Source organism: Stenella coeruleoalba (assembly GCF_951394435.1).
Source record: "Stenella coeruleoalba genome assembly, chromosome: 1".
Lineage (NCBI taxonomy): Eukaryota > Metazoa > Chordata > Mammalia > Artiodactyla > Delphinidae > Stenella > Stenella coeruleoalba.
The window spans coordinates 171,761,047-171,780,624 of record NC_137169.1 but is presented as its reverse complement, the minus strand read 5'-3'; the positions used below and the strand labels follow the sequence as shown (position 1 = coordinate 171,780,624).

The window sequence follows — 19,578 nt, the reverse complement described above, 5'->3', positions numbered from 1 at the left end:
TTGGCCATGTTCCGTGATACTTAATGGGCACTGAGTACATCTTAATTGATAATTAGAACAGAGAAGCACTGAGGATTAGTCTGTGAGTGAGGAGAGAGAGGATAAGATGGTGGGAACACTGTAGACAAGTTTCTAAGCTCGGTCTCCTGTAATTAAGAAAACAATAAAAAGACACAGTACCTATTATCATATTACCTTAAATTTATATCTAGTCATCACCAAAAAGCTTCTGGTCCTGATGTTACACAATTTCTAGAGTACAATTCGTGGTAACTAAACAAAGGATAAGCATTACAATGCAAGTAAAGATAATAAACTTATTTTGCTCCTAAACGAAATGCCAAAATAATGTATTGGGTTGGTGCAAAGGAATTTGAGCTGAATCTACTGACATAAATATGGCTGTTGACTTTGGATCTCCCTTTTGAATGCTAATGAATGATAACGTTTTACACGTGTGCTTTCTCAAGCGGAGAAATGTCTGAGATAAGATAGCACATCCCTGGTGCCGTCTCCTGTGCACTCTGCTATCTGGCAAGTGTCTGCTCTATCAATGGAATTAATAATGGCTTTTTGAATGTTTCACATAACAGTTTTAATCTCAAGTATGGAGCACAGGCTATCCCTTAATTGACCTTAGCCTGGTATTCAAGGACCACCTAATTGAGCCTCAACCAGTCTTTCTGGTTATCTTCTATCACGTGCCTTTCCACTCTAATATGCTTTTGCAGTGTCTCTCACCCTCTCTCTTACCACATTCTCATGGTCCATGCTCTGTCTCAAGCTGTTGCTTCTTTCTAGAATGCTCTTCTTACTTTATGTCTGATTGATAACTACCCACTAATGCTCAGCTCAAATGGCAACACTTTCATCAAGATTTTTCTGACTTTTTTCATCCAGAACATTCTCTTTTCCCTCTGGCTTTCTATTGCAATTTTTCTGCACCTCCCTTTTGCATTATTTTTCCCCTTTATGTCATATTTATTTCTGTACAGATTTTGTCCTCCAATTTTGCTATAGACCAGACTGTGTCACCAATATACGCCATAGTGCCTGGGAAAGAACTGTATAAATATTCATGAATAAAAATTAATACACTTATTCTGATGATACCCAGGGAAGCAGGCAGAAGCATTGGTTTAGTTCACCCACAGTTGATATACTGACACAGAACACTTTATTATGTCCATGATTTGAAATGCTATGAGAGTGGCGATTTCTTTTCTTTTGTGATTCTCCTCTGAAACCCTGGTAATTTCTTTTCTGTGATTTAGTAAGACATTTTTACTAAACATAAACAATGAGTCAACTCATCAGTACAGTTCATATAAATGACTTGGATGTTTTAGGTTGCCTGTGATGCAGGGGAAAACATGCCAAAAAGAAGTCACTGAAATGAACTGCAAGTGTTATTAAAAACAAAGAGAAGGTTGTTTTATGCCCCTAAATTTTCATTTGTAGGGAAGTTACAAATCCTGAATCTAATTTCTGAGAAAAAATATAAATTTTCCATTCGGGCAGCTGTATCTGTATATAGAGTATTTGAACATAACCACGGAAACTCTGAGGCCAGACTGTGTGCTCTGCTCTTTAAGGGAAACTTCCTGCAAAGACATTAAATAACTGTCAGCACCCATTAGGTTTAGGTGGTACAGACTTTCTATTAGTCTAGGATTATCAATGTGATCATGTAATTTAGCACATGCCCTGGGGTGTTTCCATTAAGTAAATTTGGCTAAACTGTCCTTATATAATCTCCTAAGGAGAGAAGGGAATGTACCCAACCACATGATTATATTGAGATTCTGAGACTAGTAGAAATATTCTGTTTGTAGATAGTTATTTTGGTTGCCAGAGCCTACTAATGCATTTTCTATAGGATAAGGATGTTTTAGAAATCATACTCAAGTGACACAAACTTGCTAAGGAATCATAATTAAATAAGCCTCAAGTCTACAAAGGACTGCACAAGTAGAATATTATGCTGGCCTCCAATTATTCTCACCTGGTGCCTCTTTTGAATAAGCCTTCAGACTACACCAGGTGGGTTATTTAAATGGATTAGATATGGCATAAATTCAATGTTTAGGAATGCTGTATAGTAGATTTTTTCCTGGAACATTTCCCAGTTATTTTGGTCTGCCAATAGCAGATTGTCAACCAAATGGAATGTTTCCTTTAAAAACATACCTGTACTCTTGTGTTTTTGTATAAATGTGTAGAGGGGTGTGTGTGTGTGTGAACATATACAGAATTTACTCTTTGTTTTGGGTACATTTCTCTCCTTGTATCACATTTCTTTAAACATATAATACCTAATAAAATAGTATTTAAATCTAGCTGGCTTTATTGTATCTTTATGGCTGGCACAATGCCTAGCCCACAGTAGATTCTCAATAAATATTTGATTAAAACCATAATATTCTTTAATTTGTAAAGAACAGTATGTCATATAAGAGTAAAAACTTTAAAAAGAGATGGATGTCTATTTTAATTCAAGATACACTACTTAGTATCTTTTTGACCTTGAAGAAATTACCTAAACCTCTCCGAGTCTGAGAAAAATGGGGGAAAATAATACCTACTTAATATTGTCATGATTAATTTAGATGTTGGTAAAATGTTTAAATGGTTTCTGACACATGAATGGTAAAATAAGTTAAATCTGTTATTCTCCTGAATGTGTATAAATTGTACCTATATTTTCTATCAATTCAGATACACATAAAGGTTTTATTTTTTACTTGGTTTATTTATTATTTTATAAAACATTGAAACTCCTTAGGAGAGAGAAGTTAAAGCCAACTCTATCAGTCACACTTTAATTCAGTTTATAACGGGGCACGACTCACATTTAGTACCAGGAGGAATTCTCCCAGCTTAATACAGGAAAGTTCATTCCTCACTGATGTCACATGTCCTGTGAGGGCTGACAGGTGTTCTACTTCACATGGTCACTCAGGAACCCAAGCTGATGGAGGTGCCATCATATTTTGAACACGTGGCTTCTCTTAGTGGGGAAAAGACTAGACCATGTGCATTGAATAGAAAAAAGGAAGGGATTGTGTCACTTCTCTGATGAGAATTTTTTTCTGAGTGACAGACACGCTTTACTTCCTTTATAACCCATTGGCCAGAACTATTGTCATGGCCTAATGGTCTGCTGGAGCTGGCTCACAAATGGCTCGTGTAGAGTCAGTTATGCACTTTCTCTTCCCAGCTCTGTGTTCAGTGACATCCTGTTGAGAGCTTGAAGTCAGCCACTGTGGTAGTATTTACATCACAGAAATTGGCAAATACCCCAAATTAGGGCTTTCTCTTTTCAGAGAGAATTTTACCAACACTCCACTAACCTGACCCCTCCTAAATGAGAGTGTATTTAGAAATTTAGAATGGCAAATGAATAGTTGCGGGGTATTATTGTTTTCTATGCCATAGCGTCCAAATCAACTCAGAGATTATGTTATCCTAAAATGCTGTGCATAGACCTAGAAAGAGTATTGAGCTTGGAGTAATTGCCATTTAACTTCCTGTCTAAACCTAAGCAAGTAATCATTTCTTTGAGCCCCAGTTTCTTTATGGTGCTATAAAATCATTTTTGGATGTAACAGGATTTTGTGAGATAATGTGTGAGCACACTTAGCATAATGTGTCTAGAAAAATTCAATGAATTCTTGATGACTCTGGCATTAGTTGGTCCTAGGGGAATCTAAGGAAAAGTGCCAACATTAAGCATTTGGATGACGTAGTATCATTTATTAAACCTACATATATTAAGTGCCTATTGAGTAAGATTTTATAGGTGATATATATGACATAATTATTGACTTCAGGGGCTTTCAATGTAGAGAGGGCTTTCAATATTTGATAAGCCTTTATCCTTAAACTAAAAGTAGATCCATCTGCAATAGAACTGACCAGGAAGCTATCAGAGGAGCAACTGATTTTCCCTGGAGCTCTCCATGGTCCTTGCTTCATGGTACTTCAGCCTGTCCTGCTTTTTCATTCCTCATAGACTCACTGCAATTCAGAAGCCTACACTCTGGTCCACTCTGCTCCTTCTTTCCTCTTACTGCTTTGTGGATCATGGCTACCTATTTACAATTATAGAATGCCAGTGGGTATCTAGTCTAACCTCATCTTTGCCTCAGGTCTGCTCATACTACAGCAGCCTCTGTATTCCTGATTCAGATTCTTCTGCAACTTGATCAACATGACATTCTAACTCAGGATAGTAGTGTAACTCATTATGAACCTTTATAAATTGTATGAATAAATATACTCTTTAAAATACAACTCTCAGAATTTCAAGCCAATACAAACCCAGTTCAGTGTCTAGTGCCTAGGAAATTTCCTGTTATGTTTGGAACCATTATGTTCCAAGCATAAGATTTCCCTCTTCTTAACTACGGAAAGCATGAGGTGAGGATGGCTCTGTGCCAGAGTGATGCTTCTAGATATTCTGTGGTGGAGAGATGCTTTTTGGAGCCAAATTCTAATTTTATTATAACCCACAGTTTAAATCTGCATGATATAAAGAGCAAATAGAAAAACATTAAATCAGTAATTTTTGTCTTACTAATTTAATTATATATATAGAAAATGGTGCTAAGATGGCTAAATAATTCAGAAGGGAAGAGAGGAATAAGAAATACACAGCTGGACTTCCCCTCTGTTTAACTTCGTTACGGAATTAGCTGAATTTTCTTCACCCCTCCAAGACCTTCTTATCATTTATTTCTCCTCCAACACCACTCTGTCCATAACATGTGAGAATCCAAAGCCTTCTAATGCTTCTGGAGTTTCCTGAAGACTTACTTTCTTTTGGTCTCTTTGCCTCCTGATTATTTGTGTGTTGATTCTAATCTTTTGTACTTCGATGGAGGGTAAAGCTCAGCCCTTCAAAAATTTCATAGGAAATCCACTAACAAGAATCTTTTGTGAGTTTAGTAGATTTGCCTATAGATTTGGGGACATATCTTAAAGTGAGTTGTGTCCTTTTGCTCTCTCCTTGCCCCCCATCCTTCTTTCTCCCCATTTTGTTTCTGCTTCTCTCCTGTGGATAGACTCAGAAATTCCATATTACTCTTCTATTATGTAGAGCAGTTGGGTATATTTCAGCTTTTAGCTTGAAACCAGCATAATCCAGTTCACTGAGATGATCATGAGAAATGCATGGGGTAGCAGTAGAGGTCAGTTTCTGGAGCCTCACTGAGTTTACATCCCAGGTCTTCTACCCACTGTTTATCTGTGACTTTGAGCAAGTCACTTTACCCTTCTGATCTGTGAAATGAAGATAATTATAGTATTATCTCACAGAGACTTTTGTGAGGATTAAACGTGATAATTTACATAAAAGATTTGCCTGCTGTACAGAATGCATTTTCTATATGTTGGTACTCTTCTCCTTCATCCATTTACTTGTTTGTTTAACCATCATTATACATAAAATCTTTTTGTTCCTATGACAATAATACTTGAAAAAAGGGAACTCAGCTAAGAAACAGACTAAAATAATAGCTTACTTTAAGAAAACAGATTAAAATAATAAATTATTGGCACTTTCTCGTGATATATTGTGTTCCTAAAATAATGTCCAAGTATTGTTGTAATTCTTTTAAGAGAATGATTCGAGAATGATAAATGCAGGCATGAGTATTAGAGGTAATTTTAAAATAAGTTAGCTTAAAATTTTTCTTTGCATTTTATTTTTAAACTATAATTTTGGTTTATTTGTGATGTCCCTTGCTTCCATTACTCTGATTAACCCAGAGTTGGATGTCATTGTGCATAAAAACTGATTCACTTGGAAATATCTTTTACTTACAAACCCTTTTAAATTCTATGCAGACATTCCTACCGTTTACAGTATAATATATAAATAAATTAAGATTTTCTTAACTAATTACACTTCCTATTCTTAGCATTTCTCAGAGAATAGTAAAACTATGTCCTTATCTCCACCTACTTTTTTGCTATGCTATTTGGATCAAAATTAATTTATTTTCCAATAATTTTATAGAGATTGTAAAGGACTCCCTCTTCATCAACTCAGCTTTATTTTTAATGTATTATTTAGCAACAGGATAGCATATTTTCCAACACTTAGGTAATTTTTAAGTTTCTCACTTAGCTATTAAGCAACATTTTTTTTTTTTTTTTTTTTGCGGTACGCGGGCCTCTCACTGTTGTGGCCTCTCCCGTTGTGAAGCACAGGCTCCGGACGCGCAGGCTCAGCGGCCATGGCTCACGGGCCCAGCCGCTCCACGGCATGCGGGATCTTCCCGGACCGGGGCACGAACCCGTGCCCTCTGCGTCAGCAGGCGGACTCCCAACCACTGCACCACCAGGGAGGCCCCTAAGCAACATTTTTTAAATGGACTCGTTATCAGTTGATTTGTGCACAGACACTTGGTAGATGATTAGCACTTAACAACAGTCATTAGGCGGATTGCGTGTTATATTTACCCTTGGTAGCCTCAAGAGCTGTTTTATCATAAGGGACTTTCTGAGCAACAAGACAACTAACAGCAATAGATGATGTCAGTGAAAAAATCTAAATCAACTCATAATATTGACCATTTCATTTCTCTTTTACAAGAAACCGGTAGACAATAGTGTCTTCACTATAGCTCTACATTATCTAAAGCAGTTGAAAGTAGACTTAGCAAGGTTTTGTATAGCCTTGTAGGAAATCCTCGACTTAAAATTGGTTTATGATTGTCGTTTTTTTTTCTTGTCTGTTATGTGAAATTCAGAACACATTTTCCTTTAGAAATAATGCAATAAGTGGTGGTACTGAGACTCCTACACTTACACTTAGAATCCTTTGTTACCCCTATGAAAATGAGCGATAGTAATAAGCAGCATCGTTTATACTAAGAATACAACAATGTTTTCATGAAGATGTGTTTTTTTTCTTTTTCCTCACCTTCATTTTCCTTTCCTCTGAGTTCCTGCAAGTTCTGCTCAATGAGGAACATGATTGGTAGCAACAGGGACATATCTCCTCACCCTTTCTGTCCTCGTTGCCAAATAATGAGTCACAGTGATGTAGGGAAAACTGTGTGGTTTGCTGAGCCTTGGAGCTGGCTTATCTTTAACAATGCTGTGGCTTAATCTAGCTGTTCACTATATTAAAATCATATATATATCTCTATCTTTTTAGCACCTTCTGTCATGCTGTGATAACTAAATATGTGTTTCTCAGTGTTGAGATGGAGAGCCATGTTGGCATGCTGGTGTTACCATGTGAATGCTTTCTCTTACTCCTATATTCTGCTTCTACCTAAATGCTGCTATCATATAATCATTTTATTTTGAGACAGAATCTCAGTGATCAATGTCATAAAATAATGGTGAACTCTTGTTCATAAGCCTTTAGATGGTTTTGGAAATACATGTTCCTAAACTCCACTGACTAGAGATTCTGATTCAGTAAATCTTGGCTGGAGCTCAGAGTCCATATTTTTACAAACAACCAAAGTGATTTTGTGTAGGTGTAGATATAGGTGGTCCTTAAATCATATTTAGAGAGATATTGATGTGGAGGCTAACTCTGACTTACCTTGCCCTTGGGAGACAATGCAGCATGGCGGGGAAGAGCCCAGAGCCTGACTTTTGGATTAAAACCCCACCTCTGCAAGTTAGGAAACCTTGTGAACTTGGACAAGCTGTTGAATAGCTTTGGTGCCTCAACCTCCTTATCTGTGCAGTGGGGATAATGACGATACCTACCTTATAGGGTTGTAATAAGGATTAAATAAGCCAACGTATTCAAAGAGTCTGGGCACAGAGGAAGTGCCCAATAAATGTTAGTGTTTTATCTTGTGACCCTAATCCAAATTATCCATATTTATTATTTATGCACATATGGGTAACGTCAGTGCTTAGCTATTCAATATCTTGTTCATCTCCCTTAGGAGGTGTTAACTGAACTACAGGCTAGTCTGTGCTTTTATATATGTGCCTTTTCTGTAATTCTGTCACTGCATTTACTGCATCCTCTTGAAGATTTCGCTTTCTCCATCCGACTGTCTCACTGGCCATAGACCCTTACAGGGTCAGGACCTTCTTTTCACTCATATTTGTATCTTGAGCACTGAGTGCCTTGGCTGGACACTGCTGAGCTGAGGATGCCGTTTGGCTAAAAGTTGGAGAATGGTCGGCTCTTGTGCTTGCCCTGGCTGTCTCTTCCCAGAGGCAAAGAGAAGGGAAATATTTTCATAATAGAACCTGGATGGTGTTTAGGGGAGAAGATTTAGTCATTCGTTCATTTCACAAATATTTCCTGAACATTCACCATGTGAACCAAGTCCATTCACTATGACTACACCCCTCTATCTTTTACCACTGGTCATGCAATATAAAACTCAGCTGTACTTTAGTCCCCTGGGATATGTATTACAAAACTTGCATTGAAGTTACAGAATCACAGTTTAGTTCAAAACACCCAGATCAAAAACCTCAGTGATCGGACATCAATCCTAGTTAAACACTCTGCAGCTTCCCATACTGGTTAGTGTCTAGTGTGACCTGCATCCTGGATCAACTGCTGATAGAGTTTGTCATTAAACATTTTTCAGACGTCTAGCAGTGGAAGGCACTCTGTTCGCATCACCGGCCTCAGTACTATTGATTTTCGAGCTGGTTTTTCCCGAAAGCCCACCCTGGACTTCAAAAACACAGTCAGCAGACCGGTGCAAGGTTTGTATGTTCTCATTACTTCAGTTGGCATAGTAGATATTGAAGTGCAAAAGAGTTCTCAGACTGTTGGTGATTTTATAATTTTGTGGTATTCAATAAAATTGGGAAACATAGCATCTTTATTTTAAATATGATTGCACTCTTGACCTAGTAACTGTTTCTCAAAGTGTGGTCCCGAGGCCAGTGATATTGAAATCACTCAGGGAGCTTATCAAAAATTAAGATTCCTGGGGCCCACCCCAGATCTCCTGAATGAGAATCACAGAAGGTAGGGCCCAGGAATATGCACTTTAACAAGCACCTCATTGATTCCTACACTTACCAAACTTTGAAAACTGATGACCTAGATCTTGAGACTTTTTCCTTACTAGCATCTTACTTGCCTGTTGTCAAGGTGAAAATGCTGCGTGTGTGTGTATGTGTGTGTGTGTGTGTGTATCTTTAAAACATTAAAGATACCATATAGCATTATATGTTCCAAGGTGAAATTATTGTTGATTTGAAAGGTGCTTATGTTCCAAGGTGAAATTATTGTTGATTTGAAAGGTGCTTCTTCCTCTTGTTTTATTCATGCAACAAGATTTATAGTTAAAAAGAAGGCTCAATTCTACTGTGACTTTAAATTTCTTTTTTCTGATAGTTCTTTTATTTTTATTGCTGCAGTTACTGGAAGGATACAGAATAGTGAATCTTTAAAAGTATTCATATAACAAATATCATATAACACAATATTCATAATTCTATTCTTTCTACATATAAACATGATTAAATACCATGAAAATAATTACTTAGGGTTTCCTAAGTTTCTCTGGTCATGAATAAACTGTCTTTTATGTAGAGAAGATTCTACAACTGGGCCACAATTTATGGCACAGTCTGTAGTACTCATATGTATGTCCTTATTACCTGTTATTATAAATACAAAACTTATTTGCTAGATAACCTCAGGTGCATGTTACTTGCAAATGATGACAGTTCCTTTCTCTTGTAGGAATACCTACCTATGTGCTGCTGAATACTTCTGGAATTTCCATCCCAGCTAGAGTAGATCGTCTTGAACTTCTGAGTATCTCAGGCAGCTCTCTTAAGACAATTCCTATTAAATATTATCCAGATAGAAAACCTTACGGCATATGGAATATTTCTGACTTTACACCACCAAATGAAGCTTTCTTTCTCAAAGTAACAGGTTATGATAAGGATGATTATCTCTTCCAGAGAGTATCAAGTGTTTCCTTCTCTAGTATTGTCCCAGGTAAGGTATCACTTTATTCAACACTGGAGTATTGATAGTTTAAGGGGCTGATATGGTCCTATGAGTAAAGAATGGACTCTAGAGAATTCCCTGGCAGTCCAGTGGTTAGGATTCTGGGCTTTCACTGCCAGGGGCCCCTGGTTCGATCCCTGGTCAAGGAACTAAGATCCCTCAAGCTGCGCAGTGTGGCCAAAAAAAAGAAAAATAAGAAGAATGGACTCTAAAGTCAAAAATAATATCCTCACATTATTACTGGGTCACCATGTAGAAGAGCATTTACACTTAGTAACACAAGTTTTCCTAACCATAAAATAGCACATTCAAAGTTTCATGTTAAGTCTCACTGATCGTAGATCTGAGAATTTTGATTACTTCAGTCAGTGTGAGAATTTGAACTGGGAAGTTCTCATGCTCTTACTCCCCCTGCATATGTGTTTAATATTTGATTAGCTATCTGATTTGGCTAAATGTTTATATACAATTGTCAGAAACCTTTCTACTTTGAACAGTAGTTCCCTGCAAATAACTGGCGATGATTTTGCCTTTTTTGGTTAGTTAATAAGTAAGCTAGTTACTTATATATTTGCTATTATTTCTCAAGGCTGATGACTGGATTCTGACCAAAACTTTAGAGCTGTATGTAACTTGAACCATGGACTGACAAGGATACAGAAGGATTGTTTCTAATATTGTACTTTTGGGTGGAGGGATAACAGTTTATCATTTATACATAAGGTTATGATTTGGGAAATTCAGGAACCACTCTGTAGCTATTGGTTAATAGCTGTAGAAAAGAAATAATAGAACCAACCTCAGTATTTCCTTATATGCAGTATTCAAAGTTAGTTGTGTTAGCCCCTGAATTGAATGCTTAAAAAAGCTATTGGATTCTTAAAAATCAATTTTTTCGTTCCTTTTTGGAAGCAGTTACCCTTTGAATTCAATTCTAGGATATGTGTGTTGTTTTCATAGTTTTACATTTTTGAAATTGAACTGTGTTCTACAATTGATGATGTATTGTAACTTATCTGGTAGCTTTGTTTTCTATCTTGGTGGTACAAGAAGTGTTATGTCTTAAGGTCAGTGGAGTCTTAGATTCAATGAGTACCTTAGTAAAGGGTCCATGGAGATAATCCAGAAATTAATAACCTTTGAACAAAGAAAGATAAAGTGATTTTTCATGATTTAGATGAACTGGAATGCAGAGAATTTACTGGAATAATTTAAGCATGAAGCTTTTGAATGGATTAACAGGAAGTACCAAATATTATTGTGACCTTCTTGCCCATGTTCTTTTTTTCCCAGATGCTCCCAAAGTTACAATGCCTGAGAAAACCCCGGGATACTACCTGCAGCCGGGCCAAATTCACTGCTCTGTTGAGAGTCTTTTGCCCTTTACCTTGAGCTTTGCCAGAAATGGAGTTACACTTGGAGTAGACCAGTACTTAAAGTGTGTAAATGTTTCCATTAGTAATAATTTATAGCACTAAATATCTAAATACAAATAGATACTTATTTTAATATACTTTTTTCATTAGACATTCTTATTTATTTGCTTCATAGTCTTGGAATGTAGCAGTGAGCAAAACAGACACAATTCTGAACCTTTGTGGAGCTTATATTGTAAAGGAGGAAGACAAACAGATGATAAATATAATATGATAATATAATAAATGCTAGAATACATTTAAGAGTTGATTCAGGTTTTATAGAATCTGAATTTTACACAGTTTAAGGGTCCCTGGATAAGACAAAGAATACAAAATTATGAATACAAAGTTAGGTCCTGAATTTTGCAAGAGTCCTTGCAAATGAAACTTAAGCTTTAGTGGCTTGAGTATAAACATGTCTCTGAATCTGATTTAAAGTGTTATGGCAAAAAGTAGAGCAGGTTAATTGGGGCAAGTACTACTGGTTGGTGGAGTACATGTGGTTTTGGCCAAGTTGCAATTTTAAAATTCAGAGTAGGGGCATTTGAGCAAGGACTTGAACATGGTGAGATATCCAGGTCACACAGATATCCAGGGAAGAGCATTCACACACCAGGAACAGGCAATGCAAATGCACTAAGGCCAGAGTCCACCAGGCACGTGGGAAAGAAAGACGGGAAGGAAGCCAGTGTAGCTGTAGCCCAGGGAGCCAGGAGGAGAAGAGTAGAAATGAGGTGTGTGCTGGGGGTGTGGGCCAGATGGAGCAGAAGCGTGTGTGGTCACTACCGCAGCCAACAGTGAAGGGAAGTGGGCTAGAGGGCACCAACTTCCGTTGTGAAGATGGGTGAATTTTCTAGACAAGTTTAAGGAATCTAATGATAAAAATTAAGTAGGCCTTGAAAACTAGAGGATGATTTCTGGCAAACTTTTTTTTTAAACTTACTATGAAACTACATTTGGGGGAAAGACTCTAAGAATCATTTTACAAAGCTTTTACACTGGTAATTCAATATTCACGTAAATAATTTGTGTAACATGTTAAATATTTGACAGTCTTAGCTTATACAATCTCCTTATGGGGTCATTTTAAGCAGAAACTATGGCAAGAATGTTCATTATAACTTGAGAAAATTTTCCATTGTTTAAACATTGGACTCTATTATTTCCTGCTATTTGCTTAACATACATCTTGATGATTTCCTTAGCTGCATATTTAATAACCAGCAACATAACTGACCAAGATATCAAATGATGAAGTTACAAAACTGAATGATGAAATCAAACAATTCTGCTTCGTGTTTAAATAGTAACAATTTTCAAAGACACTTGAGATTCTTTATAAGCATTAATTTATTAATTCCACACAATTCCTCTGAGGTAAACCACAAGGATTCTTTCTTTCATTTTTCCAGCCCTGTGGCCCAGAGATGTGACATGCCTTGCTGACATTTGTTAAGTTCTTTGGATGTAAGAGGCTAAAGACATAATTGGGCATGGGTGATGATGGATTGATTCTCTAATCCCAATTCACTTGCACATCTCTGCCCTAGATTTCCTAATAACTCCAGCTGCATGACTGGATCTTTGTTATGTGAGTCACTATGGTCTCTAGGGGATGTAGGAGAGAATTAGTTTCCATCAGTAACAAGACACATTTCTATCTGACATGTTCCTTCCCCTGTTCCAAGAGTCATCCCTTCAAAACTTTTTATCGTGGCCATATAATCTTAATGCTAACTGATAAGGGTACATGAAAAAGAGAATTGTTTTCATGTAATATTTCATAAATAAGAGAGGAACAAGTATAACTGTAAAGAATATTCTGTAAGCACTCCATATAGTAGTTTTGTGCCTTTGAATAAATTACTTGTCCTTCTTCCTCAACTTTCTAGTTTTTAAATAAAGGGCCTTAAGACTAGAAGAATTGTCATTTTCTGTTCTAAAATTTCTGCATGTCTCAGTTTTTGATGAATCCTAAAATATGCTTGGCTCTGAAGTAGGCACTGCAGAAGACATGAAAGACGTGTGTATTTCAGACTCCTACCTTCCTGGAACTTAACCAGTACCTCCTAGACAATGGCATTTGTAAATTTGGGCTTAGCCTACTGCTCTTAAGCATTCATGATACATCTTAGGTGATCAATGCAGCATAGAATAAGCATACTCCGTTTTCTTCTGAACGTGACAGTAAGGACCACTGACACCTAATGCAGATGCAAGTGAAAGGAAACAGTATTAAGTGAATATTCTCAGTTACTAAAATATATGGAAGGATCACCTTGCTTATTTTCTCGCTTTCCTAATGACAGGAACCTGTGTCTTGACTTTCTCTTACAAACTCTAGGTTAGTGGTAAATGTACATTAAGAGTTCAGTGAATTCTTCATAGTGGTTTGGTGATGGGTGTGGTTCATTCGGATGGGGAGAGATCTGGAGTTATTACTGTGAGGTATCACATCTTGTACCACTTTGAGCTTCAGTGGAAGGTGTCTTGACTGCAGTGGGCTTTTCATCTCATCTGTATCTTGAATGTTTAAAAAGTTTATAAATAGCTATGGTTGATTATAAGAAAAAATTATGAAAATATTTATGACATTGCAATCATATTTTAAAACAATATAGTGCTTGTTTTATAGATTAATGTTTTAAATAAGGATTAAATAGCTATTTTAAATAAGGATTAAATAGCTATTAAATATCCTTAAATAAGGATTAAGACATTTCCAAAAAATGAGAAACAATTTGAAGAGTGTTAGAGGACAAAGTATAGATATTTATTAAATGAATAAATATGTAATATAGCAAAGGGATTTATTTTACCTAAATGACAACTTGGACTGTAAAACTGATGATCTTTTTCTTTACTCATTATATACATAGATTGAACCAGTTATGGTATATAGCCTTATGTAGAGCTTATATATAAGAAAGTTAAAGAGGATTTATCTTTTGGGAACCAAAACGTTTGTTTTCTGCCTTCACACTTGTAAATTACTAGTTGAGTTGCTTTGGCTAGAACCTCACTGAACATGACCAAAACCTGGAAATGAGAGGGGAAGGAGAGAGGATTTAAAGAGTGTTTCTGTGCCAACTTTGTATCTTATGTTTTGACGTAGCCAGAGAAGGTCTCCTAAAGAAATTTCCAGTGACCCTAACTGGACACAGGCACAGGCTATATATAGTTCTCAACAGCAAAGTTACAGGCCTGTTCAAAAAAGAAAGACATATGAATGTGAAAATGTGGGAGAAAAAAAGTGGTAAAATGATCATTAGTTTGAATTAAATGAGTTTTGAGGGAAGATTAAAGATGTGTCCCTGATATTTTCTCAGTAAAAAAGTCCCACTCTTCTATCCTCTGCCTCTTTAAAGTTTTTCTCACATTTGGAAGTCAATTCTTTTGTTAGAACCTATGAAGATCAATAGAAAACAAAACAAAACTTACTGTCTTTATGTTTTTTGCTCAGAGTACAAAGCTTAACTTTCTAATTAAAATACAAAAGGTGTATAATTTTAAGCTGTGAAGAACTCTGCATAATTTTATCAATAAAATTATGATAATTATGATAATAAAAGAACTCTATGATTTTAAGCTAAAATAACTTTTTTTTTTTTTTTTTTTTTTTTGCGGTACGTGGGCCTCTCACTGTTGTGACCTCTCCCGTTGCGGAGCACAGGCTCCGGACGTGCAGGCCCAGCGGCCATGGCTCACGGGCCCAGCCGCTCTGCGGCATGTGGGATCTTCCCAGACCGGGGCATGAACCCGTGTCCCCTGCATCGGCAGGCGGACTCTCAACCACTGCGCCACCAGGGAAGCCCTAAAATAACTTTTTTTAAGCTGTTTTTTTGTTTTGTTTTGTTTTTGTGGTACGCAGGCCTCTCCCCGCTGTGGCCTCTCCCGCTGTGGAGCACAGGCTCCGGACGCGCAGGCCCAGCGGCCAGTGGCTCACGGGCCCAGCTGCTCCACGGCATGTGGGATCTTCCCGGACCGGGGCACAAACCCACGTCCCCTGCATCGGCAGGCGGACTCCCAACCACTGCGCCACCAGGGAAGCCCTAAGCTGTTCTTTTGAATGCATAAAACAAATAGTGGAATCACTGTTTTCAATTTGGTCTTGTTTTTGTAGTAACTAAACATGCTTCTATTTTCTTACCCCAGAGAATCGGCCAGCGTGACCTGGGATATTGAACAGGTCACTTTGTCTGATGAAGGCTCCTATGAGTGCATTGCCGTCAGCAGTGCAGGGACTGGACGGGCAGAGACGTTCTTTGACGTGTCAGGTAATTATCCCTAATTGCTTTGCAATTGCCTAAGTATTAATGTAGCTATGGAAATGAGATGTTTGTTAATCCAGGCTTCACTGCATATTAACTGTGTGACCTGCCTTGGGCCAATTACTTAAGAACTCAGTGCCTTGGATCCCCTAACTATAAAATGATGACAATAAGAGTAACAGTCTCTATCTCATGGAGAAACTGAGGATTAAATGAGACAGTGTATGTCAGGCACTTAGAAGAGAGTCTGGCACATAGAAACACCTAATAGACATTAGCTGTTTTTATTATTGTTGTTGTTATTATCATTATTATTATTATGGGGGCTCAATAAATATTTTTTGATCTCCATATAGTATTTTCCATTGAAAAAATAAAATACCAGAAAAGGGAGAGATCCATTCTGATTATAGCAACGTTCAACTTTCCCTTTCCCTCTCCCATATTTATAATGAGCAGAGTGCTGTTGTGAATGGATTCTGACATCTAAATTGAAGACAATAAGGAAAGTATCACATTCAAAAAACATAGGACCTCAGTGGCTACAATATTGGTACTAAGAAGGGCAAAAGTCATGCTAATTAAGTTACACTTAAATAGTGTGTTTCCTATGAATAAATGGGCAAGGCTCAGATTACTTTACAATGTAGAATATATTTTAGTGAAAAAAATTCATTTTTTCCTCTAATCTCCCAGATTAGAAACCCAAAAGACTACCATTATCAATTAGAAACCAAACAGACTACCATATATTATCACTGATCAGGACTTAAGCCACTTACTCAGCATATATATAGAATTTATTGGAAACTTTGTTTTGACTCAGTTATTTTCTACCTGCCTCCTAGCCTAGGGTTGCTGTGTGTTTAATAGTAAGCCTGTTCTGACTTAAATGTGCCTGTTGAGTTTATAACAATGTCTGAATTGTCAATTTAGTATTGATGTGCATTTTCTTTGGAAAATTTAAGACAAAAGTAGCCTTATAACTGTAGGGCTGTTTAGAAGCCTAGGATTTATGTTTGTTATCATTAAGTCCAAGCTGAACTTTAAAACAGAGGCGTGCAAGCCTGTTCTTCTTGCAGTAGATTATTCATTTTCTCTTATTCTTAGAAAAATAAAGTTCGTCTTCTGAAACAATTTAGCAAGTTGACATGCATCATAAACTATTCATTTTTTTCATCTCCAGTAATTATGAAAAGCATTGGAATCGTTGTCAACATTCCTCAGCTTCTGAGGAAACAAACACTTGAGCACTTGAGGGTTTTTTTCCCAGCAGTATTAATTAAGGGAAGGACAATAGGGAAGGAGGTTTGAGTGAGTTGATTCATCTTGCATAAATAACTGGAAAGTACCAGAAAGAACTCCTGAACTGACTGCTAAGAATTTGGCCCTGTGGTGTCAATAGCTTCCAAATATACACTCTACACGTGCCCTTCTAGTATTAATCTGTGCCAGCCGAGCCATGGTATTGCTAGGAAGTTTTACTGTACCAAAGCCACTTTTCAGGAATTGTGTCCCACTGGTTAATTATGAAAGAAGGGCAGAAGCGTGGATTGCATGGCAATGACTGTAACAGCAGAAGTAGCAAGCAAGTGCCCCTTTGGACTTGAAACATTTAGACATTTCTTTCTGGGCTAACTTTTGTTTAATCTTCCAGCCTCAAACCTCCACCCAGGTCCTGGCTCAGCCACCCTACTGTCACTACTAACCAGCACACCAGAATCAGATTTGAATTCACAGGATAATTAGATCTCATACTTTGGACAGGAGTGTTGGGAAAGCACGGCATGATGGAATGGTGATGTTTTTGTATCACTGTGGATGAACATTTATAAAGTCAAATAGCACCCAAGAACTGTTTCAAGAAAAGTTAAAGTTCTAGCAATATGTTACTTCATTTTTTTTTTCAGCATTTCCTTCTAGACAACATTTTTAAGGATTTTTGGTTCATTGGAGATATTGGTTATTGATATATTGGTTTTAAATGCAAAATGGGTGTAAAAAGAATTATACCTCTTTTATTGCATATAAACATATAGAAAACAATGAACAGAACTGCAGAAGCAGGAAAAAATTCTTTACAAATGATAGTTTGTACTTTACTTTATATTAATTTTCTCTACTGAATTTATTTTTTTAGCATAATGTCCCCCACCTGCAATGCACACATACATACAATACCAACATTTTGGCTTTAAGTAAAATTGAAAAGAGAAAACTTGTCAAGGGCATGTCAGTGACAGGCAATCTTAAATTTTAATTTCAGGATATTCTTTTAGAACAGGGTAAGACTTGGAAATAATATTATACCACCTCATCATTTTATAGCTAAAGAAACTGAAGCCCAGAGCAGGCAGGTGCCCCATTTCTGATCAGATGGATAGGTAGTGAGAAGTAGATTCTTAGCTTCCTGGCTCTCAGTCCAGTGATCGTTACCTAATGTCGCAAGGCCTATGCTTATCATTCTTTCTCAGTTTTGAGGTTTCATCTCTGGTCCCCTAATCCTAGCCTCAGCCATTCTTTCACTTAAGAATGACTGCCCCTCATCCTCCCGGGACCAGGCTGTTTCCGGTAATTTGTTATCTTGGCCTCTTTTGCAAACTGCTGTAATTCTCCATCGTCTCCTCCATCACCACCAGATTTATTGATGTATGCATAAATATTTCAGTGCATATACTATTATCTGTAGATATTTATGCAGTGATGGTATTGTATGTCATATTTAAAATCTCCTCTCCTCCTGGATGTTAGCAGAAAGTTGGCATTTTACGTATTTGAATTTATATTTGAAGAGGAAATAGACTCTGAGGCAGATTTTGCACGCAAGAGGGTTATTGCCGAGTTTCCTAGGAAAGAACACCTGTAAGGGAGTGGAAGAAGTTAATCTGTGATATAATCACAACAGGAGCCTCAGCTGATCCTACAGGGAGTTCTGGAGCTGGGGTGACCCTGAATTGAGGCAAGAGAGCTGCATCTTTTTCCTTCATTAAGTGGTCCCTGGAAGTCGGCTGCACTGGAAAGGGGGTCTAACCCAAGCATGTTAGCTCCCTTGGCCATGAGCTCAGTAGCCAAAAAGCAGAGCAGCTAGGGAAATGAGTGCCTAGGTCCTTGAGAAGGATCCAGCCTCCCCTGTATGCCCATAATATGGGATTTTACATTTTCTAAAATTCCCTAGTCTAGTTGAAGAAGTTTGTTTAAAAAGAACAAAAAAAGAAACCCACACAAAATGTTTTGTGGTCTTCAAAAAGATTTTGATACAGTGTCAACACGTATTCACAAATACTCGCCTCCGGGTCTTTGATGGTCCATACCATCTTGTACGTTAGCATCACAGAGCCTTAGTGCTAGGAGGGGTCTTTCAGATTACCTAATTTAATCATCTCATTTTTCAAATAGGGAAACAAACATTGTGAATAAATTGGCTTATCTAAGGTCATACAGCTAGTTAGGGATAAAGCTAGGCAGCCTATGTTTGCCAGACTCAGCAAATAAAAACATAAGATGCCCAGTTAAATGTGTCTCTAATATTTCATGAGTCATACTTATACTAAAATGTTATTTGGTATTTATCTAAAATTCAGATTTAGCAAACCATCCCGTATTTTATCTGTCAAGCCTAACCAGACTTCCGTCAGACCTTCCTAACTTTCTCCTGTACTCTTTCCAATCGATTCATTAGCTCTTTTCATAAGAGATTTTAAAAACATAGCAGAATTGTAAAAATTAAGGATTTTTAAAATGATTTAGAATAACATATACTCCTCTAAAAATGTTTGGAAAACAAAGATAAATATAAAGGAAAATATGAAACATATACACACTTCTCTCTCTCAGCGATGACCACTATGGTTTTGGCGTATTACTTCTAGGTTTTATTATAGGCTTATGTTATCCATCTGCACGTATATATAGTTTT

At 37.1% G+C, this 19,578-nt stretch overlaps 1 protein-coding gene across 17 annotated transcripts in view; it reads left to right on the top strand.

Annotated features, from left to right (window-relative positions):
• HMCN1 (hemicentin 1) overlaps positions 1 to 19,578 on the top strand; it is an 883,583-nt gene that overhangs the window by 543,092 nt on the left and 320,913 nt on the right. For all 17 annotated transcript variants that reach the window (XM_079903114.1, XM_079903100.1, XM_079903116.1 and 14 more), the window contains 4 exons: positions 8,586 to 8,706; positions 9,698 to 9,961; positions 11,267 to 11,411; positions 15,547 to 15,668. In XM_079903114.1, the coding sequence (XP_079759240.1) occupies positions 8,586 to 8,706; positions 9,698 to 9,961; positions 11,267 to 11,411; positions 15,547 to 15,668 (652 nt within the window). The remainder of the gene's footprint in view (positions 1 to 8,585; positions 8,707 to 9,697; positions 9,962 to 11,266; positions 11,412 to 15,546; positions 15,669 to 19,578) is intronic.